The 27228-nt window shown below is 43.9% G+C and overlaps 2 protein-coding genes across 2 annotated transcripts in view; both read right to left on the bottom strand.

Moving 5' to 3' along the window:
* Positions 1-389: 389 nt before the first annotated feature.
* Positions 390-6083, bottom strand: LOC131539438 (zinc finger protein with KRAB and SCAN domains 7-like). The gene is made up of 3 exons (XM_058774054.1): positions 5961-6083; positions 3815-5339; positions 390-505 (listed from the first exon to the last, which is right to left on the bottom strand). The coding sequence occupies exons 2-3, from the start codon at positions 4407-4409 to the stop codon at positions 390-392; spliced, it is 711 nt and encodes a 236-aa protein (XP_058630037.1). The 5' UTR covers positions 4410-5339; positions 5961-6083.
* Positions 6084-10542: 4459 nt separating this feature from the next.
* Positions 10543-27228, bottom strand: part of LOC131539439 (uncharacterized) — a 32578-nt gene continuing 15892 nt past the window's right edge. The window contains exons 4-5 of the mRNA XM_058774056.1: positions 15098-15261; positions 10543-10767 (exon numbers count right to left, since the gene is read on the bottom strand). The gene's annotated coding sequence lies outside the window, so the exon portion shown is untranslated. The remainder of the gene's footprint in view (positions 10768-15097; positions 15262-27228) is intronic.

Here is a 27228-nt window from a genome sequence, read left to right as displayed (position 1 = left end):
CTTTAGAAATATAAAAGTTATACAAGAATAGAATATACAAGAAAGATTTCAAAATAGAGCAATGTATTTTTTTTTTTTAACTGTAATTTATATGACTGGATGAACATGGTACTGTATATGGAATGTATACCATTCCAGAAAATCAACTGAGAAAGTGTTCTGCAAATTAAATACTAGACAAATATTGTAAAAAAAAAAAAAAAAAAACACAATTCACTAAAAGTGACAGAAGTGAAAGTTTAAATGAAATGTCAAATAAAGGAGTACCTTTGTTAAAACACTGAGGAAACTCTACTGACTGGCAGGGGTGGCGAGTAAGACAATTTATTTACTCCAAAATAACTCAAAGAAACAAAAACAAAAGTCTGTCGGGCTCTCTGCCTCGACAGTCAATCCGTCAGTCCGTCACACAACACGCAGGGCTCCGTCTCCCAAAGACAATCAGACCCTCTCTCCCCCTCTCCCAGATCTGTGAACCGCTTTTCAGCCATCTCTCCCCCAATCACTGTAATCAAACACAGGTGTTAGTCATCATTCACTTGACCTCCTTAACACCGCTCGTCTCCACACCCGCTTTCCCGTTGCAGGCTTTCGCCTTCCCACGCCCCCCTCGCCACATACCCCCACCGCCCGACTCAGGCCGGGGAGCCATCCGGCCTGCAGCCCCCCCCCCATTTCTAGAGAGGAAGTCGGCCACAGCCATCTGCGCCCCCGGCCTGTGGACCACCTTGAACTTAAAAGGCTGTAAAGCTAGATACCAACGGGTGATCCGCGCGTTGGTATCCTTCATACGGTGGAGCCACTGGAGGGGCGCGTGGTCCGAACAGAGAGTGAATTCCCGTCCCAGGAGGTAATAACGGATGGTGAGGACGGCCCACCGAATGGCCAAACACTCTTTTTCAATAGTGCTGTATCTGGTCTCCCTCTTCGAGAGCTTCCGACTCAGATACAGCACCGGCCGTTCCTCTCCTGCGACCAGCTGGGACAGGACAGCACCCATCCCCCTGTCCGACGCGTCTGTCTGCAACAGAAAAGGAAGACCAAAGTTAGGAGAGTGTAAGAGCGGCCCGCCGCACAGGGCAGCCTTTACCTTGGTTACAGCCTGTTAGCACAGCTCCGTCCACTGGACCGGATCTGGGGCTTCCTTTTTAGTGAGATCAGTCAGCGGGCTGGTGAGCTCCGAATAATTAGGAATAAATCTTCTATAATATCCCGCCAGCCCCAGGAACTGTCTCACCTCCTTTTTGGTCTTGGGACTCGGGCAGGCCGCAATCGCCGCCGTCTTATCAATTTGGGGACGCACTTGCCCATGTCCCAAGTGGAAGCCCAGATACCGTACCTCCACCCGCCCAATTGCACACTTCCGCGGGTTCGCCGTGAGTCCAGCCACCCGCAGCGATCTCAAGACCGCGCGCAGATGTTCCATATGCCGCTGCCAATCATTACTGTGTATAATGATGTCATCGAGATAGGCAGCGGCGTATGCGCTATGTGGCCGGAGGATTCGGTCCATGAGACGCTGGAAGGTGGCGGGAGCCCCGAATAAGCCGAACGGAAGCGTAACAAATTGGTGTAAGCCGAACGGCGTGGTGAAGGTCGTTTTTTCCTTGGATAAGGGCGATAAGGGGATCTGCCAATACCCTTTTGTTAAATCCAGTGTCGAATAAAAGCGAGCTGAACCTAACCGATCAAGCAGCTCGTCAACTCGGGGCATCGGATAAGCGTCGAATTTCGACACTGCATTCACCTTCCTGTAATCGACACAGAACCGGACTGAGCCGTCCGTTTTAGGCACCAAAACTATCGGGCTCGCCCATTCGCTATGCGATTCTTCTATTACCCCCAAGTCTAGCATGGCCTTTAATTCCTCCTGAACCACTTTTTTTTTGTGTTCCGGTAAACGATAAGGGTGGCTGCGTGCCACTTCCCCGGGGAGCGTTTCAATATGGTGCTGTATGAGGTCCGTGTGACCGGGCAGGGGTGAAAACACATCAGCAAAATCTGCTTGCAACCTGGCTACATCCGTGAGTTGCAGCGGCGAGAGGTGATCTCCCCCAGGGACCAGAGCGAGCGGATGGACTTTGACTGCCGCTTCTGGTCCGAGATCTTCCTCTGCCGAAACGGCCGCTGCTAACTCTACCGATGGCACCTCATTCCAGCGTTTTAAGAGATTGAGATGATAGACTTGACATGAATCACCCCTGTCCGTTCGCCTTACCTCATAATCGAGATCCCCAACTCGCCGTGTAACCACAAAAGGTCCTTGCCACTTTGCCAGTAATTTCGAGCTAGATGTTGGAAGTAATACAAGCACCTTATCTCCCTGTGCAAATCGACGCTCTCGCGCACCCCTGTTGTACAGCCGGCTTTGTCTGTCCTGAGCCTGGAGCAAATTCTCCATAGAGAGCCGCCCCAACGTGTGGAGTTTTGCTCGGAGGTCCATGACATACTGAATTTCACTACGGCTGTTTGAAGGCCCCTCCTCCCAAGCCTCTCTAATGATGTCAAGCACCCCCCGGGGCTGACGCCCATAAAGAAGCTCGAACGGGGAAAACCCAGTGGAGGCTTGCGGAACCTCCCGCACCGCGAACAACAGGGGCTCAAGCCACTTATCCCAATTTTTGCCGTCTTCCTTTACAAACTTACGAACCATGGATTTCAACGTGCGATTAAATCATTCCACCAAACCGTCTGTTTGTGGGTGATAGACGCTGGTGCGAATCGATTTAATGCCCAACAGTTCATACAGTTCGTTTAGCATGCGTGACATAAACGCCGTGCCCTGATCAGTGAGAATCTCTTTCGGAATTCCCACTCGGGAGATGATTCGAAACAGCGTATCCGCCACACTCTTCGCAGATATGGTGCGTAACGCCACTGCTTCCGGATATCGTGTTGCATAATCCACCAGAACTAATGCAAAACGATGTCCGCGTGCCGAACGTTCTAATGGCCCGATGAGGTCCATACCAATTCTCTCGAAGGGGACCTCTACGAGAGGTAATGGGCGCAAGGGCGCTTTTGAGAGGGCCGGCGGATTAACCAGCTGACATTCACGGCACGCCGCACACCATCGGCGGACTTTCTCGTGAATGTCCGGCCAAAAGAATCGGGCCATGAGACGCTCGCGTGTCTTTGCCTCCCCCAAGTGGCCTACCATGGGACTACAATGAGCCGCCTGGAAAAGCATTTCCCGGCGGCTTTTTGGGACTAACAATTGGGTTGTATTTCCTTTTACCCAGGCATCTTGGGTCACCCGATACAACCGGTCTTTTATGAGGGAAAAATAGGGGAAGGAGAGCGGCTGATCAGGCTGGAGAAGCTGTCCGTCGATGGAGCGGACCCGGTCATACGCGTTTTTGAGCATCTCATCACGAGACTGCTCCAGAGGAAAGTCATCCAGCTCAGGGGGCTTTAGCTCCACCTTAGCTCTCGTTTCCTCCGAGCCAGTCGGTGAAGGTCCCGAAACTGCATCTCCAGCCTGGGCCACCGCTTCTCGGTTCCCCCGCCCCGTCTCCCAAGAAGCATCCACACACCAAACACCCAACAATTGCGAAAAGGCTGGCCAATCTGTCCCCAAAATCAGCGGATGCCTAAGGTGGGAATTAACCGCCACCTTCATTCTATGCTTTTTCCCCCGAAATTGAATAGTAACAGGCACTAGCGGGTAGTTCACCACATCCCCGTGTACACACCTCACCTTAACCTTGCGGCTCGTATACAATGCCCTTTGTTGCATCAGGCTTTGATGAATGGAGGTTTGGTTACAACCTGAATCCACCAAAGCCTGATATGTACCCCCCTTAATACTCACAGGTATTTGGTACTGCCCAGCTTGATCGGGGGCAGCCCCCGGGGAGTCGGGGACCCGGATCAACATTCCCACCTCCATCATCGGACACCGGTCCTGAAAATGACCCGGGTCCCCGCATCTCCAGCAGGCCGGCCCAGGCCTTCCCGCCGCTCCCAGCGGCAGAAGGCTGGCCAAGGGATTGGCGGAGAGAGGAGAACTGTGGAGATGGAGCGGCGGCTCCGGTGCTCTCCGCACCGCCCCCTCGTGACGCGAATCTGTTCCCCTGGACGGGATTACTCCGTGGAGGAATTAGAGGGGGTGCATTATTACGCGACCTGGGAGCAGTAATAGGGCGAGAGAGAGCAGGAAGGGAAGGAGGGTGGAGAGAGAGATTATGAAGGGGCTCGCCGACCCCGGGGCACGCCACTAGGTGGTCCTCAGCCAGCTGTATGGCCTGCGTCAGCGACGTCGGGCGGTGGCACTGGACCCACTCGGCCGTCCCGCGTGGTAGCCGAGCGATGAACTGCTCCAGGACCACCAGATCGACCACTTCCTCGATGTCGCGTTCTTCGGCCATTAGCCACTTGCGGCAAGCGTCCCGGAGCTGTTGGGCCATCACAAATGGCCGACCGTTGTCCCCCAGCTCCACCGATCGAAAGCGTTGCCGGTGTTGTTCGGGGGTACGGCCGACTCGTTGCAGGATGGCCCGCTTGAGATCATCGTAGGTCAGGAGGCTCGCTACAGGCAGCTGTTGGGCTGCCACCTGTGCTTCCCCTGTCAGCAGCGGGATCAGGCGCACCGGCCACTCGCCTCCGCTGTTCTCTCAAAGAGATCCACGAACGCCTCTGGGTCGTCCTGTGGACCCATCTTCATTAGCGGAACGTGGGGATGGAAGGAGCCGCGACAGGGGCGGCCTCCCGACTGAGCAAGCTCCGGAGGACCCGCCGGTCTTCCTCCTGGCCCTGGACCAACAAGCGGAAACGATCCTCCTGCTCTAGCTTGAGGTCCACCAGGGCCTGATGTTGGGTCTGGTGAAGACCAGCGAGTGACTTCACCAGCTCCGCAAGCGGCGTGGGTTGTGCTGGCTGCATGGCGGCGTGCCGGCTTCCTCGTCCCGGGTTTCGGCACCAGTGTAACAGAGTTCAATATGATGAAGGACGAGGAAGGCAGGGGTGGTGAGTAAAACAGTTTATTTACTCCAAAATAACTCAAAGAAACAAAAACAAAAGTCTGTCGGGCTCTCTGCCTCGACAGTCAATCCGTCAGTCCGTCACACAACACGCAGGGCTCCGTCTCCCAAAGACAATCAGACCCTCTCTCCCCCTCTCCCAGGTCTGTGAGCCGCTTTTCAGCCATCTCTCCCCCAATCACTGTAATCAAACACAGGTGTTAGTCATCATTCACTTGACCTCCTTAACACCGCTCGTCTCCACACCCGCTCTCCCGTTGCAGGCTTTCGCCTTCCCACGCCCCCCTCGCCACAGTCACTAATGGAGAGGAGACGAAGTGATACATCTTCAGTGTCTGGTTCATCAGATTGTTCTACCTGAAGACAAAAACAGAGTAATGTTACTCTAAACTTCCAAAGGCTGACTGCTAATAAATGACATATATTTACATCTACTCCAAACCATTCTATCCCATACAATAACTACATTATAATTGATAGCCTGTATTCAAAACCTGCAATTAGAACTTGAATTACATCTGAATGGAAGGTGAGATTGTTGATTACTGAACAGTATCAGGTTGCTCTGATTTTCATAGTATTTTTTTCTATACTATGGAAGCCAGTTCAAAACAAAACGGTTTGGTTATCCAACAATCTCTCCTGCCATTCAGATGTCATTCAGGCTGTAGTTCCAGGTTTTGAATATATCCTTTATAATTGTAGTAATTCTTTGGTCTTCTGCAAAAGTGTAAATGAGGACTTTTGCAGAAGAAAATTTTCATTTTTAGTGATCTCTCTCTCAATTCTAAAGGTGATGATACACGGGGCAACATTTTTGAGCAATGTTGCTTGGGCACTTTCTCATTGAGAATGGGCAACAAATTTCTATCTGGATACTTTAGATCGGTCGTGTGCCCTGTGTCTCATTTTTTGCCCAGCAAAATTGCTCAAAAAGTTGTCCAGTGTATCATAGGCTTAAGCAACATGATCACTTACATCCCCCATCTTGAGAACGTTGGAGTCATCCTCAAGCAGATAGGCGGAGGGAGCACGGAGGACAGCAGCTCATAATGGACATCATTGACAGCAGCATGGATGTTAATATTTCCTTCAGAGTGAGAATTAGAGACTTGAGTATGAGAATCTTGATTTAACATGGAATATAATCGGCACAGCCACGCAATACTATGCATCACCCTAAAACGTCTGTATGTATAACAACACAACCGAAATCACTCAAAATCAACCCTATCAGCCATTAAGAAGAGTAACCACTGACCTGAAGCGTCACATATCCTGAAGAGCTGACTCGGTACTTCAGACACTTTTCCTGTGGGATTAACTTTATTTCTGGTTCTTCAGGTTGACGTTCTTCAGGTTGACGTTTACTCACCCTTCAGCCAACCAAGATGTAAGCTACTTTCTTTCTTTAGTAGAACACTAAAGATGATTTTTAACTGAAGTCGTGTTCCTTGATGATTCATAAACATCAAGTCAACAGGTGCCACCAATTTGTAAGTCAAAAAGCAGATACAGACAGCACATTATAACATTATGACCAGGAAAACCAGAGTCTGGAGCTCAAGATTTCTGTGCCACCATGGGTATTAATTTTGTGTTGCTTGTTTATGTTTTTTGACTTGCAAAGCGATGGCACCCGTTGAGCTGCATTTTATGAATCACCAAGGACCATGAGTTCAGCTAAAAATTATCTTTTGTTTTACAGAAGAAGGAACATCAGCTACTTCTTGCATGGCCAGAGAGAGAGAGAGTAAATTAATGGCATATGTATTTTTTCTGGGCTAACTAATACTTTAAAGGGATAGTTCACCCAAAAATGAAAATTCTGTCATTAATGACTCACCCTCATGTCGTTCCAAACCTGTAAGACCTTCATTCATCTTCGGAACACAAATTAATATATTTTTGATTAAATTTTTGACCCTGCATAGACAGCAATGTAACTGAAATGTTCTCAGGTCCAGAAACATTAGTAAGGACATCTGTAAAATAGTCCATGTGACGAGAATACTTTTACTAAGCTACGAGAATACTTTTTGTGTGCAAAGAAAACAAAAATAACGACTTTATTCTTGACTTCTCCTCCAAGTCACCATCCTCCACCATTATAGAGAGTACCACGACGTATGCGTGTGCATTCCTCTGCTTGTAAACAAGGCTCTGAGCATGCGTGTTCTACGTCAGCATGGAGTATTTTACCAATGTCCTTACTACATTTCTGTGCCTGGGAACATTTCAGTTACACTGCTGTCTATGCAGGGTTATGTCATCAAAAATATCTTAATTTGTGTTCTGAAGATGAACGAAGGTCTTACGGGTTTGGAACGACATGAGGCAGAGTAATTAATGACAGAATGTTCATTTTTGGGTGAACTATCCCTTTAAATATAAAACATTTTCAAGTGTGCTAAGAAAAATATTTTTACCTGCGACTCCATTTTAAAGCAGGCCAGCAATCCAGGATCTAACCAATCTGTAGGTTCCAGTATCTCTATACAATGAATGCGTATTAAAATGAATAATTGGACATCAATATACCAAACTAAACTTCCAGCTGCTTCACTTTTATCCTGAAAAGAAACAGATTGAGAAGTTAGTCAGGTTGTAATATTTGCCAAAACACCAGGAAAATTCTATTTAAAGCACATGAAACAAATCAGTTATCTAACTTGCTAGGCATTATGTGAAATATGGTGCTTAATTTAATCCCATAATACAAACATATATATACTGTATAATTTGCTCTTTAAAATGTTACATTTTGCAACACAAATGCCTTCGGTAAATAACACAAGCTTTACTGGTATGGCTTGAGCCAACAACTTGAATACATTTATAAATACCTGTCCTTACAAAAATGTACAACTCGTGGAACCAGAGGTGGACAGTAACGAAGTAAATTTACTTGAGTATTGTACTTAAGTACACTTTTTGAGTATCTGTACTTTACTCGAGTATTATTTTTTCTGGAAACTTGCGACTTTAACTTCACTACATTTGAAAGACAAATATCGTACTTTTTACTCAACTACATTTATATCAGGGTCCCCAAGTAGAAAGTCGTTATATTTAGCAGTTTTTACAGTGTGTGCATTTTCAGATTCACTGAACCCTTTTTTTCTGCGAAAATCCGGCCTGCGATCTGCCAGTACCTTCCTGTGTTGCCAAGTGTTACAGTATTTCTAAGCCTGAAGTTGCTTTGAATGGACATTTGGCTGATTTTTTTTTTTTTTTGCGCAAATCTGGCAACCTCGGGATCTTCCCCGCTAAACTAATGTAAACGTCCACGCTACTGCACAGCTAAAAGTGCTCTAAAAGGGCATGTGTTAACTCTTTAAAGCCCTTTGGAAAATTAACCATGTTTTTACTATAGTAACCATAACTATGGTATTTGCAGTAAAATCACAGTATCCACAAATTTACTATTATCTCACTATAGTAACCATATGCTATTTGTAGTAAAACTTCAGTAACCACAAATTTACCATAGTTTCATTATATTAACTATAGTTTGATTTTTGTAGTTAACCCTTTCACACGTGAGTTTAAAATATTCTAGCTGAGCCCCAGGCGTGAGTTTTTTTAGGCGACCGTTATTTTAGAACTTATAGCCTTACTGTTTCCATGGCGACGCGTCATGCTTGTCATGTGACACACCGCAGCCGTAATAGCGCTGTATGACACATGGATTGCGTTTATTTCGTTTTTTCTTTTTTTATTATTAATATTCACAAACATACTCACTATATTATGAAATATCTGATATTCCGATTCTGAAATATGTGCAAGTAAATGTATTTGGTTGTTTAAACACTTTTATGATGATCGTGTTAGTTGATCTATACCGGGTGATGGGCGCCGCCATGTTTGTTCGCGCTGAATCCGAGCTGTGGGATTTACAACACGTAAATTCATCCTCGCCTCCCGAAACACGTTAAAGTAAGTCTCCAGTAAACAGGGAGAAGAGCAGAGTAAACTTTAAAGTTACACAATCTGTATATGATATCAATAAAACATGTCGTCAGATTATATTTGTAAGGATCATTATTGCTTCTTCCATAGACATCAGCGTGTATTTTACAAACTATAAATGTATGGTTTTGCTAGTACTTATGTGTATTTAAATGTCTGAAATCTAAAATAAGCATTATATGGTTGAAAACACTGAATAAGTGATAACAAGCGCTCGCGCGTCTGATCTGGCTCCGCGCCAGAAAGCAGATTTGAGTTCAGCAGTTGATGACGTGACGTACTGAACGTTCTAATCACACCGGTGTGATCGTACGCTCCTGGGACCAGCCAAGACTGATCACACCAGTGTGATCGTACGCGTTAAAGGGTTAAACTATGGCAATACAAATGGTAGGCTAATATATCTGTCAAAAATTGCTGCCCTCACTTTTCTAATATATATATATATATATATATATATATATATATATATAAACTTTGGCCTACTGGTAAATTGCTGCTAAAACTGGTCAGGGAAGTATACGAATCTGAACATTATTTTATTGTCAAAACACTGCACATAAATGCTTTTTTTCTTTTTCTGTGCAAACAAATGATCAAAAAGTACGTTAAATGAAAACTTTGGAATCTAAACTGGGAATCAATAAGAATTGAAATCAATAAGCAGAATCAGAATCGGAATGGATAAAATTCAAACAATACCCAACCCTAGCCACATGTTGTGAAGTTCACTGATTTCTGAGTATTTTATGAACACTGATCAGTTGATGGCAAAATTCAAAAAGATGGTTATTTGGTGCAACCTTCACACCCGTGGCCTACTGAGAGAGTATGATCCAGTTTTCTGAAGAGACTAAAGGTTTGTTTTCTTTTCAATGTTTGCTTTGTTTGCCTAAAATGAACCATATCATAGACTTCAATATCTCTTTGAAAAAGAACTTTGTAACTTTTAAAAAAGTATTAAAATGAGTTCGATGTAGTTAACACTCCTGGTGTTAAATACAAAAATAAAGATGATTATCTTCATTCAGTTGTTCCATTTCTATAGGTTTGGTAACATAAAAGCTCTTAATTCCAAAGATAACACAAGCTAATCAGTGTATTCAGTAGGTTGCATTAGTGGCATAAGGTATTGTAAGTATACAACAATGCGACAATAAAACAATGCATTTACTTTTTACTTTTGATACTTAAGTACTTTTAAAACATGTACTTCGAACTTTTACTTAAGTAAAATTTGTCTTTACAACTTTCACTTGTAGTGGAGTAGTATTTGACCAGTGGTATCTGTACTTTCACTCAAGTAAGGAAGTTGTGTACTTTGTCCGCCTCTGCGTGGAACAAAGTAAATCAAATTATTGGGAAACCTCTATGAAAATCATTTTACTTTATGTCCAGCAATGCGAGCCAATTAAATATACGAATCAAAACCGCCAATTTGAGGTCATTACAACTTGTTACCCAAAAACGTTTTTAATGTGTGCACACTCGATGCAAAAAGACAGACTTACATATATATATATATATATATATATATATATATAAAATCTAAATACAGTTGCTTGATCAATTCAATCGATTTTTGACCTTTAATGAGGCGGGATAAAATGACTCAAATAATTTGCAAATGCATAAAATACATTAACTGCTAAGACACTAAACACATTTAAACAAATAAAGCAAGGAACTTACGTTAACTCACCAGTTGCGCGGGCAGCACGATGAAGAGAAGCTCATCACTGGCAGGTTCAGAAAACCGCATGCCGTGTTTCCCCACAAAGGTCCTCACGGGCAACACCACAGCAAATTCCTGATCGAAAAATATCCCCTCCTACGTTATTTTTATAAAATACGAGCGAGTGTTGCAAACTTATTTTAAAAAATCCGAGGCGAGTCAGCGCAACAACAACATGGTGTTTTTTCAAAAGTTGCAGCAGCTAGTTGAGGGCGGAGCAAGTAAGCACGTGCGTGACGTCAGACGGGGTTGTACTAAAATTATTTGAGTACACTGCCAAAAACAAATGAAAGCATTTGAGTGCTGTAAACTTAAAATGACATTTTTGGACTAATTACTCAAATAATTAGAGGCGAATGAACGTTTGTATGTCTTTTGAGTAATTACAACCCAATTCCTTTATGAAAGATTTACTATATGGTCTTACAGTGTGTCTGCTTCAGCTTCTGTCAATGCCCCTGATTTTTAGCTATCTGCCAGTTCTACTCCAGACAATGCAGTTGATGTTGGACTATCTGTCAATGAGCCTGATTATGAACTGTCATCCTTTTTGTGTTCCCTGCCTTGACTCTTGGGCCCAAATTTCTCTGTCTGTTTCGTGTGTCTCAGTGTTTCCTAGGTCCCAGTCCCAGCCTTGGTTTACAGTTCCTTCTGCTCTGGTCTGGTGGGCTCCTGTCCTGTCTGTTTCCTGTATTTACCCCTGTCTCACCGTTCGGACTCTGTTTATGCCTCGCCTGAACTATTGCTCTTGTACCTGGATTATCTCTCTGCCTTACTGGTGGATATTGTTCGCCGATCGTCGACCCACGCTTGTCCTAGGATTACTCTGTGTCTTGCCCATGCCATACCTGTTTGCTGTTGTTTATGACCACATGACCCTGTCTAATAAAAGCCTGCAAATGGATCCGCACGTCTCACGTCTCGTTGGCTCCGTTACACCGGCAGGGGCTATTTGCACTAAGTGTAAATGGCAATTAGATGCTATTTACACTAAGTGCAAATAGCTATACATTCTATATATACTATGTTAAAATAGCAAGATTTTCTGCTATTTATACTACTTATTGCAAATAGTTGCAATTATCTGCCCCTCAGTATTGTAGTACATTATGAAACAGTACGCAATAACGTATTGAGTGTAAATTATAGTTTTAAATCAAATTAGGCTATTAAATGGATGCCACGGATGTTTGTAATAAATAACCAGAGAAAAGCTAAAGCCAAAAAGTCATGGATCAAGAGCCCCACTAAAGAAAATACTTATCTCCACAACAGTGATTTTAACTTTATTATTGTCAATAAAACATTAACATCTAAACCTCTGTTAATTCTTAATAAGAAGTTTTATTGGAAAGAAATTAAGTCAGACTGGTTTGTAATAAGTGAAGATGCTGAGATCTAGAAAGATCTGTTAGTGTTTAATGTTCTGTTGGGATTTAAAGGGTTTCTGTTGTTTGTGTTGTGTGGGTCACCATTGTGCTGAAGAGTAGAGCCTGCGCTTCAGTCCAGGAGAAGACCAAGAAACACTGATGTTATGCTGCATGTTGCTTTATTTAAAGGCAGTAGTGTAGTTGCTGATGCAGTGGTAGTTACATTAGCTCAAGCATGTGTGCTGTTGCTAGCTAATGGTTAACTGCAGGAGATTTATATTTTACACAGAATGTTTCACAATGATAATTCAGGAATGTTATTCCATTAACAGTAAATGTTTAGCACTCTGTGCTGCCTTGCATTTCACCGTGGTGTTTTTTACAGTGTAGAAAATGATTTTCATCATTTAAAATAAAAAAAGATTATACCAAACTTAAAATGAAGTGACGAATTAGTATGTCAAGAAATAGAAACAGTAAAATAGAAACATCAAGACAGAGAAGCAACTCTGTCAGAGAAGGTTGTTTCTGTCAAACTTAAATAATCAAACTAAACTAAACAACCTCTTATAACTAAAGTTGCTTCCCTGTCGCGATCTTTTGAATTTCAAAACTCACAACATTGTGATGGAAATACTGAAGGCTCTGAGCAAGAAAGTGAAGTTAATAGTATTTCTGGTAGAAGTGAAAGAAATGTTTGGTGAAATGTTATTTTGCTTCTGAATACAAATATTTCATTATTTATCTTCGTAGCATTATTTCTTAATACCTGCAGTGTTTAGGTCAAATTTTGTGTGTTAAAAATTTTCGTCAGTGTTAAATCCATAGTTTCTGTTACATCACCAGGTTGTTCTGAGCTATTGGATATGCTGAGGAATTAAGATAAATCAGGAATATTATTTACAAAGCAATCTCTTGTGGTAGAGGTGATGGTTCTACCATATTTGTAACACGAAGTTGAATTTACAGCTTTAGGTATATGGAATATACATGAAAGTAGATAATGATCTGAAATGTCATTGCTTTGCTGCAGAATTTCAACACCATTAAAATCAATTTCATGTGACAATATTAAGTCTAGAGTATGATTTCAACAATGAGTAGGTCCTGATACTTGTTGTCTAACCCCAATAGAGTTTAGAATGTCTATAAATGATAATCCCAATGAATATTTTTCATTATCAACATGGATATTAAAATCACCAACAATTACGACTTTATCTGCAGCCAGTACTAACTCAGATAGAAAATTGTGGATTCTATTTGTGGTGGCTTATATGCAAATTCATTCTCTGCCAGCGGGAGGCGCTTTTAGAGTGCGGAGATAGTGGTTTCCGCGGTAACGCTGTACACAAAGCAGAGCTCCGCTCACAAACGCTGCTTTATCAGACATTGCATGCAAAATGAAATGACTGTTTTCAGAAAATTTGGGATGTCATTTTCAGTTTCCTTCAGAAATACAGTGATATAAAAACACCCGCACTGTTTCGATTTTGAAAAGCTGGTTAAGGCCACACACCCACCCTCCACCTTGCCCCGCCTCTCTCCTCCTCATTAGCATTTAAAGCTACAGACACAGAATGGTACGTCCTAAGGAAAGCTCGGGAAAGAGACTTCAGATACAGTACTAAGGACCACTTAGACCTATATAAAAGCATCCAAAAAGCAGCATGTCATGGGACCTTTAAATGCCCTAATTGAACTATGGCCTGATCCTGGCTTAGTCTAAGCCCTGTCTGTGAAACCGGGCCTAACAGTTCTTCTTTCTTTGCCCTGGTGTAATGGAACACTGGTTTAACAAAACATCTCCTTACTAACTAAAAAAAAAATTTAGTTAGAATATTTTAGATTTAAGAATCTGGAACACCATAAAAAATACTCCTTATAGAGGCATTATAAAACACACACATTTCAAACTAACTCTTTTGCCACGTCGAGAACTGTTGACAGACCAGCCACCGAATGATGTTAAGTAGAGAGCACTCGGTCCTGCATTTCAAACATTGGTTGAAGGTTAATGCCCATTCTTCAATACAGACTACATCCAACTATGCTCCGGCAACATTTTGACAGCATTGGCTCATTGATATGGAAGCCCATTCCCACCAGGTAAGAAAAAATTAATGCTTTCAAAAGTCAAAATGATGACATACTTAAGTCGTAATAACGAGATAAAGTCGAAACTATGACTTTAAAAGTCGAAATTACGAGATAAAAGTCAAAATTATGACTTTCAAAGTCGATATTATGACAAGTCAAAACTGACTTAATGACTTTATAAACACATTGGTCACGGGATAGTGGTCTAATGATAAACGGGACGTTCTAAAACAAATTAACTTGGCTTAAAACAGTTTGGAGGACCAAGTTCAATACACACCTTATTAATAAAGCGTATACCATTTACAGACAAGCAGAATATACATCAGAATATGAACGCAACGCGCTGAGTTGCACGTTAAGCATTTTCTTGGAGTAGAACGTGGCTTATGGAAGAAGACGTGAAAAGAATGAACATGAAAAAGTATATAGGCTATATATAGAGCCTACACTATGTACAGGCAAGCAAATGTGACCAGAATATGAACACAACACACGCAAAGTCTTACGTTAAGCGTTTATTCATAATAAAAGTTTTCTATGGGAGGAAAGCGCTTAAATTCAGCATGTTACATTCGTATTCTGGGTCCATCCGCTTGCCTGTACACACACATTTATAATTTTAATAATCTGAATGGGCTACTAGATGTGTTTTTATATCACGTCTCCCTCCACAAAGCCATCTTAAGCGTTTTCCCACTGACTTCTTTTGAACTTGTTTATTAAAAAGATTAATTCACTCATACATTAAGTGACCATTTCTAATAATTACATCTTTATGCTAGTAGTGTCAGTCCTGTGTTCCTGTGTTGTTGTATTTTTCTCCCAATGTGTTCCCTGTGACCCAGTTTCTCCCGTGTTTTATGCCCATATTTGATTTTCCTGTTCCTGTTCCCATTTAGTTCCATTACTTCCTCCTGTGTTTAAATAATTACCTCCATTAGTTCCTTGTTCCTTCAGCCCAGTGTTTCCTGTGTCCAGTGTTCAGTGACGTCTATTGTCCTTACGTCATTCCATGTTCCGTGTGTATTCCCTTTTGGTCATTCATTAAAGACTGTTACTTTGAGTTATATCCTGTGTCTCATCATCTCCTCACTACCTGCTCCCAGTGAATGGTGACAAGTAGGTGGTGGCAAATTAATGTCTTTTATGTTTTTTGAGTGAGTTATTGAATCACTGAATTATTTTAGGCAGTCAATTGGACTGCTACAAAATAATTACAAACATTAATTTGTACTTATACATTAGATAACTTATTTCCCACAAAGTAATCTCAAGGACTAAAATGGCTCATGTTTTTGTAGTCAATTCATATTCAAAACAAACACAACCCCAAGTATTTATTCAATACAGTGGCTAAATTAACAAAAAATATAACATCAGTAGGTGCAGACATTACCCAGCAGCATATAGTAGTAATGGCTTTATGAACTACTTTACTTCCAAGATCGAAACTATTAGAGATAAAATTGTAACCATGCAGCTGTCTGTCACGTGCAGTGTTGGGCACATTACTTTAAAAAAGTAATTAGTTATAGTTACTAGTTACTTCTCACAAATAGTAACTGAGTTAGTAACTGAGTTACATCATTATAAAAGTAACTATTTACCAGGGAAAATAACTATTGCGTTACTTTTTACAAAATGTTCAAGTGTCAAATAACTTTGGATGACCCCAATATTAAATATGTTAAATTAATGAAATGGGCACTAAAAAGAATAAATTATTATTATAAAACATTGTACATTAATCTACACTATTTATCTACTGACACTTAGTATCAGTCAGTCAAGCATTATAATATAATATTATGATAATTTAATATTATATGATGATAGAACTTTAGTAATTAGAATAACCAAGTATGAATGCATATTTGCCATCAATATAAAACGCACTAAGGATCAATGAGCTGCTGAGTTCATGAATATTAATCGCATTGTCTGCGTTCGCTCAAATTGATTTGCTGAAATCAAAACAGGGATGATAATAGGTGAGCGCCAGCCAATGAGATTGTCGTTTGCGCATTAGCTCCGCCCACTACCAGAGAAACCGGCAGTTCTTAAAAGCTGAAGAATTCCAAAGGAACTCCGTTATTTTGACAGGAAAATACAACAAAGAATATCGTTTACATGCAGTGCGTCAATTCTGCATGTTATGAAAGACTCTCTTGCTCTGTATCTTTCTTTGCGTGCGTGTATGTGAGAGAAAGCGACGGTGAGTCGTGCGCCTTCACATTGTTTATGGTACGTCAAATACAGCTACACTGCGCATCCATTCAGATGAACTGAAAAATTTAATTCTAATAATATATTAACGCCACATTTTATTGTCAGTAACGGTAACGGCGTTGTAACGGGGGAAACCGTTTGATTACTCGTTACTCAAAAAATAACGCCGTTAGTAACGCCGTTTATTTATAACGCCGTTATTCCCATCACTGGTCACGTGTCGGCCCGTCTGAGTTCCCGTTTTTCCTTATTTGGTTTAGTTCCTGTTCTTGTTAGTTAATTATCGTTCATTGTCCCCACCTGATTTGGATTATGTTGTTTGCTCTTTTGTTCTCTTCCATTTATAATTCCTCAGTTTTCCCTTGTTTTTGTCTCGTCTTAACGTCAATAAATGGAAAGTGTGTTTATGATTATTTCGTTCTCCAAGTTCTTAATTTCAGTTCGCTAAAACCACGAGTCTGTGACACTGTCAGCCACAGTATCGCATCAGATAGTACGCTATAGATCCCCTGAGGAACAATTCCACTCATTCTCTTCTACTGGAAATGAAGAATTGTATAAACTTGTTAAATCATCTAAACCAACAACCTGTATGTTAGACCCTGTTACATCTAAGCTCCTAAAAGAGGTGCTTCCAGAAGTAATAGATCCTCTTTTGGCTATTATTAATTCATCATTGTCATTAGGATATGTCCCAAAAACCTTCAAACTGGCTGTTATTAAGCCTCTCATTAAAAAACCACAACTTGACCCCAAAGAATTATGTAATTACAGACCAATCTCAAATCTTCCTTTTCTGTCAAAGATATTAGAAAAGGTAGTATAATCACAACTATGTTCCTTCTTAGAGAAATATGCTATATGTGAGGATTTCCAGTCAGGTTTTAGCCCATATCATAGTACCGAGACTGCTCTCATTAGAGTTACAAACAACCTGCTCTTATCATCTCAACGTGGTTGTATCTCTCTATTAGTGCTACTGGATCTTAGCGCCGCGTTTGACACTAACGACCACAACATTCTTTTAAATAGACTAGAAAATTATGTTGGCATTAGAAGAAGTGCACTGGCATGGTTCAAATCGTACTTATCTGACTGCCATCAATTCGTGGCAGTAAATGAAGAGCTATCATACCAATCACAAGTGCAGTATGGAGTACCTCAAGGCTCAGTACTAGGCCCCTTACTTTTCACGCTTTACATGTTACCCTTGGGAGATATCATCAGGAAACATGGCGTTAGCTTTCACTGTTATGCTGATGATATTCAGCTCTATATTTCTTCGCAACCCAATGAAACTTATCAATTTGCAAAACTAACGGAATGCATAGTCGATATAAAAATTTTTAATTGGGCCAGGGCCATTCGGGGCTGAGCCCCGGCACTTAGACTCCAGGACTCGACATTAATGCTTCATTAACGCCAGACAAGTAACCTGATTAAAACATCAATAACCAAAAATAACTAGGCTATCACCAAAACGCAAGTATTATTCTGATTTTATTAAATTTAGACTAAGTGGTGAATAGTATATAATGCATGTAGGGTATAAAGGCTCACGCAGCCTCTCCAGGAGAAATCAAAACGCGCAACACAAAGAAAGACACCATGCTGAGGTAAAAATTCAAAATGAAAAGTTTTTATATTTAAGATACAGAGTTAGGCAACCTCAAACAACGTTTTCACCTTTATGACTGTTTAATAGTTCAATTAACACTTCAGTAAGCAAGTACAATAATTGTAGGCGGAACCACAGCACATCTCACAGCAACCACCGATCAGTTGAGTCAAAGTTTCATTAGCCCATGCATAAACATCTGATAAATCAGCAGTTCGAAAGAATCGCTTGAATGAACAACTCAATGGCTACGTTTACATGCACAATTTTTGGTTCAATCGGACTGAATTCATTCCGATTGATGAATCTGAATGTAGTGTTTACATGAACGCTAAATAAAGTGATCAGAAAATAAACCACTCTCATACACTGTTTCTTTATTTGTTTTGAACAGCAGAATTTATATTTATCCATTTCTGGATAAATATAGCCTACATATAAACCTCTGTGCCGTGCTGCTCATATTTATCATGCAGTAAAAATGCCCCTCCCTGCGCACAAAACGGGTTGCCTGTGGATGAGAATCCGAAACAAGAACTGGTGGGACGAGTTCACTGCCGAGTGAAAGGAGAGTTTTATAATGACAAGACACACATTTATACAACACTTTATTCAAAAAGGATGAACCGCTCATTACGTGCCTCATACGTCATTACGCTATTTCTGCGTCATTGCACAAGCACAGTCTTTTGGTTTCGGGGTTCAATCCGATCGAGTGTTTACATGCACACTCAATCATATTAGAAAAGCAATAAACCACCCCCTTCAATCCGATCGAGCTCAATCCGATCGATTAAGGTGTTTACATGAAGGTTTTTCATTCCGATTGAGCCATCAATCCGATTACAAACAGATTATTTGGTTGCATGTAAACGTAGCCAGTGACTCTCTCATTAATGTTTAATGCCTACTGGCGTTTTCGTTTAGTTTAAAAGTGTAATTTCCACCATCATTTCTTGTTTGTATATTCAAAAAAATATTTAAACAATCTCATAACATTAATCAATGCAGTTGTATTTTTAGATATGCCGGACATCATAGAGCCCCCCCCCTTTTACAAATGCCAATTTAACCCCTGATGGTAACCACAAATTAACCATGGTTTTGCTACATTAACCATACTTTAAGCATGGTATTTGTAGTAAAACTGTGCTTATACAAATGGTGATCAATGTTTTAATGATCAATAATCAATTTATGAGTATTAAATGCCAAAAAACATGGTTACTACACTTTCCATTGTAAATTTTAATAATATGAAATAAATGTTTTAATAGGTTATTACATTTACATCACAAAGTATTAGGGAACGACTATTATTTATTTGTTTGTGATGCAGTGGCGGCTGGTGCTAAAAAATTGGGAGGCAAACAAACTGAAAAATAAACCGTTAGTAATACAGGACTGTAAATGGCCATTTATTAGGTGATTATGTATCATTACTGCTAGATAAAATATTGAAAATGTTAATGTTAAAGTCAACTGTTAAATAATGCAATAAACGTACCATGAATCAGTGAATTTGATTTCAATGTGGGTTTATTATCAGTAATTAAGTAATAAAGGTAATCATAAAATACACACACACATTGTAAAGTTGCCTAATCACTGGCCAGTTGCACTATTTGAAAATAAATTTTGCTCTCCTTTCTTTCTGGCTTGCAAACTTCGCAATGACCTTCTGGTTGAAATCAGTCATCTCAGTCGCCAGTCTCTTCTCCATTGACAGCATGGCCAATGCATTCAGCCTCTCCTGGGTCATGCTATTTCTCAGAAAAGTCTTAATCCTTTTCAAGGTTGAGAAGCACCTCTCAGCTTCTGCTGTGGTGATGAGGATCTTTAGGGGAGTGACAGTCTCTGAAAAGACTTCTTCAAGATTGTTCTCCATAAACAGCTGGAGTAGGTCCACAGAACCACGAACTCCTCCTTGCAGTAGATGAGACTAAGGGTGAATTCCATTTCTCTGTCGTACCCCTTCCCCTACCCCTTCGTCTTACCCCTAGCCCTTGTCCCTCGAAACCGAGTGGTATGCGCTAGGGGTGAAAACATACCCCTATGAAATGAGACACCACTTGGTTACGGTTACGTCATCCTACACCATCGCTAGCTGGCTGCTACGTCACCAGAGCCGACAAGTGTTGATCACAAACTATGGATCATTTTACAAACTTGTTAAAACTGTAGACATGCATGGAGTCCATTCAAGGCTAGTCTGCGGGACTGTTGTGCAAATCAGCAATGTAACGTTAGCATCGCAAACTAGCGATTTTTTTTAAACGTTTCAGTTAAGAACATGGTTGCAAATATCAACCTGATCTCACAGAATTCCGTGTAATGTTCACGGACTTAATTAACCTCCGAATCTGTGGAGGCATCACGGAATCGCCGAAAATTCCGTGATGTGCTCACAGAAGGCATCAGCTGTGGTCCATGCACGGATTCACTGGTTCAACACCAGCGCTGCATCGGACCACGTAAAAAGAGTGACTCCGATGCAGTTATACTTTCACTGGAGTACCTGACCCCACCCTAAACCTACCCAGTTCTGAACAATAATGATGACGATAAATTTCCCAGTATCGCGTCGGCATATTGATGCTAAGGGTTTCCGTGCGTGGAGCACAGCTGATGCCTGTCACTGACTTATTGGTATCACTTCTGTGAGCCCATCACAGAATTTTCGGCGATTCCGTGATGCCATCACAGATTCAGAGGTTAATTAAGTCCGTGAACATTACACGGAATTCTGTGAGATCATGTTGCAAATATATATGTACAGGACTGTCTAGAGCACAAAACAAGACTATCGTAATTTTTAAATAAATTATTTAAGCCGAAAATACTTTAATACTTGATGATCTGGCCGCCATTGTTGCCTGTTGCGCAGTGCGTTCTGGGTACCCCTTGGTTTCAAGTAAGCTCGCGAAAATGCTTGGTTTTAAGGGGTATCTACCCCTTCCCCTTAGCCCTACCCCTTGATCAAAACGAGAACTGGGATAGCCCTTACTCTCACGTGAACGCGCAAAACTAAGGGGAAGGGGTAAGACAGAGAAATGGGATTCACCCTAAGCCCTGTCTTCAGCTTACTCCCATTGAGCACTGGATAGACCTTCAAAGTCCTGCTCAGTGCCTCTTCAGGAAACGCCACCGTGTACTGTTCAGACCTGTCTGCTTGCATCAAGGTGGCACTAGAAAGGTGGTTTGTGAAGGAGAACCACAGATCTACAGAGCAAAGGATAAAAACAAATTTTGTAGTGATGATAAAATGTCAATTTCAACTGCAACATTTAAAATGACCAGTTTTAAGTTGTAAAGGGAGACAAGTTTCAGTGTTTGAATGCATCATTTCTCAGAACTTCATACACATGGACAAGACATTCTGAGTAAACATGCCAAGATGCTCAGGGCACTAACAGTAAGTTTTAAAATATCAGCCATTTATATTAATCGGATTCAGAGATGAAGGCTGTAATACTAATATTGTCCACTAGAGGGAACCAAACAATAACAAATCATTTTAGATCACAATCTAAAGACTGTGTAAATGGTTAAAAAGATTAACTTGTAGGTAACTATAGTTTCATAAAGTTTAATAAAGCCCAATATAATCAGTTAATAAAGCCCAAAAAACTATTCCCATATTGTAAATAATAATAATAATAATAATAATAATAATATTCCCAATCTTCATATCTATAAATTGCAGTGTAACTAGAATAATAAAAATACTTTGCTGGACAGAGGAAACGTCTTAGGTTACGTATGTAACCCCAGTTCCTCGAGGGAACGAGACGCTGCGTCCAAGAACGCTAGGGGAACTCCTCCAGCATGACCGCGCTCTGATACAAATGTAATCTGTCCAAAGGATGGGCGAGACGTCACGGGCGGGTGACGTAATGGCCAGGAGGCATAAAAGCACGTGCGGTGGAACCGGCGTCAGCTTCAGGAATGAAACAACCGCTCGCAGGGATGCCGGAAGTATGGCCGAGACGCAGCGTCTCGTTCCTCGAGGAACTGGGGTTACATACGTAACCTAAGACGTTCCTCTTCAGGAACTCGAGCTGCGTCCAAGAACGCTAGGGGAACGAGATCCCCACGCTGCCAGACTGACAAATCCCTGCCTAGTGTGGATGGAGCACAGCTAGGGCGAGGGAAAAAAGGCCACAGGTGGCTGCGTCCCGAAGGCCAACTTCTGAAGAGTGAGTCTTGATCCCCAAGAGGGGAGAGCAGAGGACTCGAGGCTATGGAATAGCATCCTGATCCACCACATAGCAAACACTCTCTGGCCGGAGGCCTCAGCCTCTGGAGGAAACATGTACTAGGGGTGTCTACCCACTGAAGGTCACAGAGAAGAGGCGCGGTAGGCGGTATAGCCGCCACGTAAACCCTCAGGGTGGAGTGGGTTAACCCTGCAGAGGAACAGGCCGCACAAACTCCTGAACTGTACCAAATGGGCAGTTGGCTGGGTCGAGCTGGCAACCTCTGCACCATGAAGTGACACTTCACTTCAGGGTGTACAAGTCCCTTGTGTTGTGGAGAAAACATGTAACTAGGGGTGCCTACCCACTGAAAGGCCACCGAGAAGGCGCGGTAGGCCGGTATAGCCGCCACGTAAACCCTCAGGGTGGAGTGGGTTAACCCTGCAGAGGAACAGGCCGCACAAACTCCAGAACTGTACCAAATGGGCAGTTGGCTGGGTCGAGCTGGCAACCTCTGCACCATGAAGTGACACTTCACTTCAGGGTGTACAAGTCCCTTGTGTTGTGGAGAAAACATGTAACTAGGGGTGCCTACCCACTGAAAGGCCACCGAGAAGAGGCGCGGTAGGCGGTATAGCCGCCACGTAAACCCTCAGGGTGGAGTGGGTTAACCCTGCGGAGGAACAGGCCCGCACGAACTCCAGAACTGTACCAATCGGGCAGTTGACTGGGTCGAGCTGGCGGTCTCCGCACCAAGAAGTGAAAAGTTCCACTTCAAGGCGTATGGTTTCCTTGCTGAGGGAGCTCTGGATTGGAGGAAGGTCTCAACAACCTCGGTTGGGAGACCGGAAGCTATGGGCTGTGCCCCCTCAGGGGCCACACCTACAACTTCCAAAGCTCCGGGCGGGGGTGACAGACCCCCGCTTGTGAGAGGAGATCCCTCCTGACGGGAATCTCCCATGGAGAGCCGTCGAGGAGAGAAATCAGGTCCGAGAACCATACTCGGCCCGGCCAGAACTGTGCTACCAGAAGTAGACAGACCTCGTGTCAGCGCACTCTCGCCGGAACTCCCGGGAGCAGAGCGATCGGGGAAAAACGTACAGACGAAGCCTCGGCCACGTCTGTACCATGGCATCCAGCCCCAGTGGAGCTGGATGAAATTAGAGAGTACCAGAGGGGACATGCGCTGTGTACTTACCTGAGTAGCGGAGAGGTCCACCTGAGCCTGGCCAAACACTCTCCAAATGTGCTTCACCCCCTCAGGGTGAAGCATCCATTCCCCGGGCCTCAGCCCCTGCCTCGACAGGATGTCTGCTCCCACACTGAGATGCCCAGGCATGTGAACTGCTCTCAGCGAGAGGAGTTTGTCCTGGGACCACCCAAGGATCTGGTCGCCAGCCTGTGCAGGGGCGTGAGCAGATCACCTCGGTGGTTGATGTAAGAGACCACCGCAGTGTTTTCGGTGCTATCGCACCAACACCGGCGATCTCTTAGGTCTGGGAGAAAGTGTTTCTGTGAAACACCGCCAGCATCTCCAGGCAGTTGAAGTGCCACATGAGACGGCGAGTACTCCACAGACTGCGGGCAGGGTGAGGGACACGTCCGTCGCTAGCGTACGCAGCGACACGGAGCTCCCAGCACCAGGCCCTGAGACAAGAACCAAGGATGTATCCACATGTCTAAGGCACGTAGGCACCACCACGTGACCTTGATCATGTGAAGCGGGTTTCCCCTTGGTCTTGAGCCACCACTATTGAGTGACTGGCCTTCTTTCATTCTCCTGACTGCCGTGAGGATCGACTCGATCCGAGCAGGGGACACACGTGCCTGCATCGTGGTCGAATCCCACACCACACCAAGATAAGTGGTTCTCTGTAATGGAGAAAGCACACTCTTCTTGGCGTTCAGTCTTAACCCCAACACTTTAATGCGAGCAAGAACAACATCTTGATGTTGAGCCGCCATCTGCTCTGATAGAGCGAGAATCAACCAAAGTGGATATGCGGATGCCTTGTAGCCGCAACGGAGCTAACGCGGCATCCACACACTTTGTAAAAGTGCGGGGTGAGTGCTAGGCCGAAGGGAAGAACCCGATATTGGTGAGCTTTGCCCTCGAAAGCAAACCTCAGGAACTCCCTGTGAGTGGGAAGGATGGAGATATGGAAGTATGCGTCTTTTAGATAGATCGTGACAAACCCGTCCTCGGACCTGATCTGAGACACGACCTGCTTGAGCATCTTGAACTTCAGTCTGCTGACTGAGTGGTTCAACTGATGCAGATCTAAAATGGGACGCCAACCCTCCATCCTTCTTGGGAACTATGAAGTACCGGCTGTAGAACCGGAATCTCTTTCGAGAGGAGGGACCACCTCGATGGCCTCCTTCCTCAAGAGAGTACTCTACTTCTCGTTCCATTACCAGAACCTGCTCGGGGCCCACCAGAGTGGGATTCACCCGTTGAAGCAGGCGGAGGAGAACCAAACTGGATTCTGTAGCCTCTCTCTACAGTATGCAGGTCCCATGGAGACACATTTGGCAGTAGTTTTCACGCTGCCAAATAGTCTACTAAGGGAACCAGTCTCTCAAGACTGGCCTCTGGTATAACCAGGGCGGCTAGCTCGGTGTCCTGGAACGGCTCGCCGGCAGGAGGCGGCCAAACTAGCTGCTCTAGAGACCCCTGAAGGGGTGGCGAGCATCTCAGCTCCGCTACGTTTCCGGGCGGAAGAAACTGAGATGTGAGCTCGCTGGAGATCGCTGTGCCCTGGAACACCGTACGTGGCAGGGTTGGCAGACCGATCTCCTGAGGGCACTGAGGAGAGACGGGCACCGTGTACCGCGGTGTATGCCGCTTTTCCCCAGAGGGCCTGCCCTCATAAGTTCTGGGCCATGGGCACCAGGACTACCTCAGCCGAAGTCTCCTATTGAGCGACTTTCCTCAGACTCACGTCATCTTCTAGGAAGACTAGACTGGTAGAACCAGAGCCTGCAACGCAGGACCCAATGAGACACGCTTGGCAGGGGCTCCCACACCGCCAGGTGCCTACTAAGGGAACCAGTCTCTGGAGACTGGCCTCTGGTATAATCAGGCGGCTAGTTCGGTATCCTGGAGCGGCACACCGGCAGGAGAAAGCCAAACTAGCTGCTCTAGAGACCCCGAAGGGGTGGCGAGCATCTCAGCTCCGCTTCGTTTCCGGTGGAAGAAACTGAGATGTGTGCTCGCTGGAGATCGCTGCGCCCTGGAACACCGTACGTGGCAGGGTTGGCAGACCGATCTCCTGAGGGCACTGAGGAGAGACGGGCACCGTGTATGCCACTCTTCCCCAGAGGGGCCGGCCGTCAGAAGTCCTGGGCCATAGGCAGCAGGATGTTTTAGCCAAAGACTATCCAGCGAGAGTGACGGTCCGCAGATCCGCCTTCTGCTAGAAGGCCTCGGCCCAGGAGCGCCACTCCAACATACTGGGGAGTAAGAGAAGTGACGCTCCCTATATGAGGAGCTGGAACACGGTTGGGGCTGCTCCGCCCAGCAGCCCCTGCTGACCACATCAACCTCCTCAGAGGAAGAGAAGTAAAACATTGTGCTCTCACTCGAGAAAATCCCAAGTTTTCTTAGGCTCCTTTTACACATACACATCTAACTTCTCCTAGTTAGATGAAATAGATCATTTAATTCCTCAGAATTAAATGGAGAAAAACAACCAGACAAGTAAATACGGTCTGATGTGAAAAGGATTCATGAAACGAACGAGAATGACATAATGCACGCGTCGCCTCGACAGCGGCGCTGCAACAGTGAGCTCTCACTCAAGGGGAAGAACCGCACCGCTGGCTTCCAGCCCAGCGAGCGCTAGATCTGGGGATTGCAGGTGGAGAGAGGGCGAACCCGTCTCCAACCCGTCCGCCAGATCTATGTGCGATCCCCGCGATCTCATTCGCCGCCGTGCCTCAGCAGCGGCGGACCGGAACCGCGAGATCATACGGCGGGGAGCAGCACGATCAGCCCTTTTTTTTTCTCTTGAGCTGACAGCGCGAACTCCGTTCCTATGCAGGGACACTGCTATAATGACAACCTCGTTCATAATAAGCTTGTGCAAACAATGCTCGTGCAAAGACTGCGATTTTACAAAGCTCATCGGCGCCCTTCACGTCTACCTCCTCGGAGAAAGACAGGCGGGCGTCGAGCCCTCTCTCTGGGGGAAGAACCCGGCGGGGCTTCGAACCCAGAGAGCGGGCGCTGGATCTGATGGGAAGGAAGAAGATGAGGATCGCCCGTCTTCATTCCCTCCACCTGATCCATCTGCGATCCCTTGACGCAGCCGCTGCTCCGCCTCGGCGAAAGCGGGCCGGTGTAACGCAAGGAACGCAGGTGAAAGCTCCCTCCTCAAAGAGAGCCCTCTGAGAGTAAGCATACGCAGCGACAAGCTGCTCTCAAGCAGACCACACACGGACTGTTAGTGAAAAACACAGCCTGTAATGCGATCTGCTCTCGCCCAAGTGCTAGTTTCTCTGCACTTTAGACATTGTGGAGCTTATTTCAAGTGACAAACAACACTAAATAAGACTCACCACACAGATCGACAGACACACACAGAGTAGCGGTTGCTGAATGACAAAAGCTGACGCCGGTTCCACCGCACGTGCTTTTATGCCTCCTGGCCATTACGTCACCCGCCCGTGACGTCTCGCCCATCCTTTGGACAGATTACATTTGTATCAGAGCACGGTCACGCTGGAGGCGTTCCCCTAGCGTTCTTGGACGCAGCTCGAGTTCCTGAAGAGGAACTATCAAAGTTTCATTTACCTTCTATGCATTCGATGACTTTACAATATATATATTTTTCTTAAATATTTCAGTAAAGAATAGAACTTTAAGATATATTCCTCCCATTGATCCCAGGTGAGAAAAGTGCACTTCCATAATGTACTTAAAGTGCTCTATTTTCACGCACTAATTTTGTACTTAAGTAGTACTAAAGAATAATTTTTAGTGTATTATGATAAACTTAAGATCATCCAAGTA

The sequence above is a fragment of the Onychostoma macrolepis genome, chromosome 04 (assembly GCF_012432095.1).
Source record: "Onychostoma macrolepis isolate SWU-2019 chromosome 04, ASM1243209v1, whole genome shotgun sequence".
NCBI classification, from domain to species: Eukaryota; Metazoa; Chordata; class Actinopteri; order Cypriniformes; family Cyprinidae; genus Onychostoma; species Onychostoma macrolepis.
The sequence above is the reverse complement of the archived record's forward strand: the minus strand, read 5'-3'. Positions and strand labels throughout refer to the sequence as shown.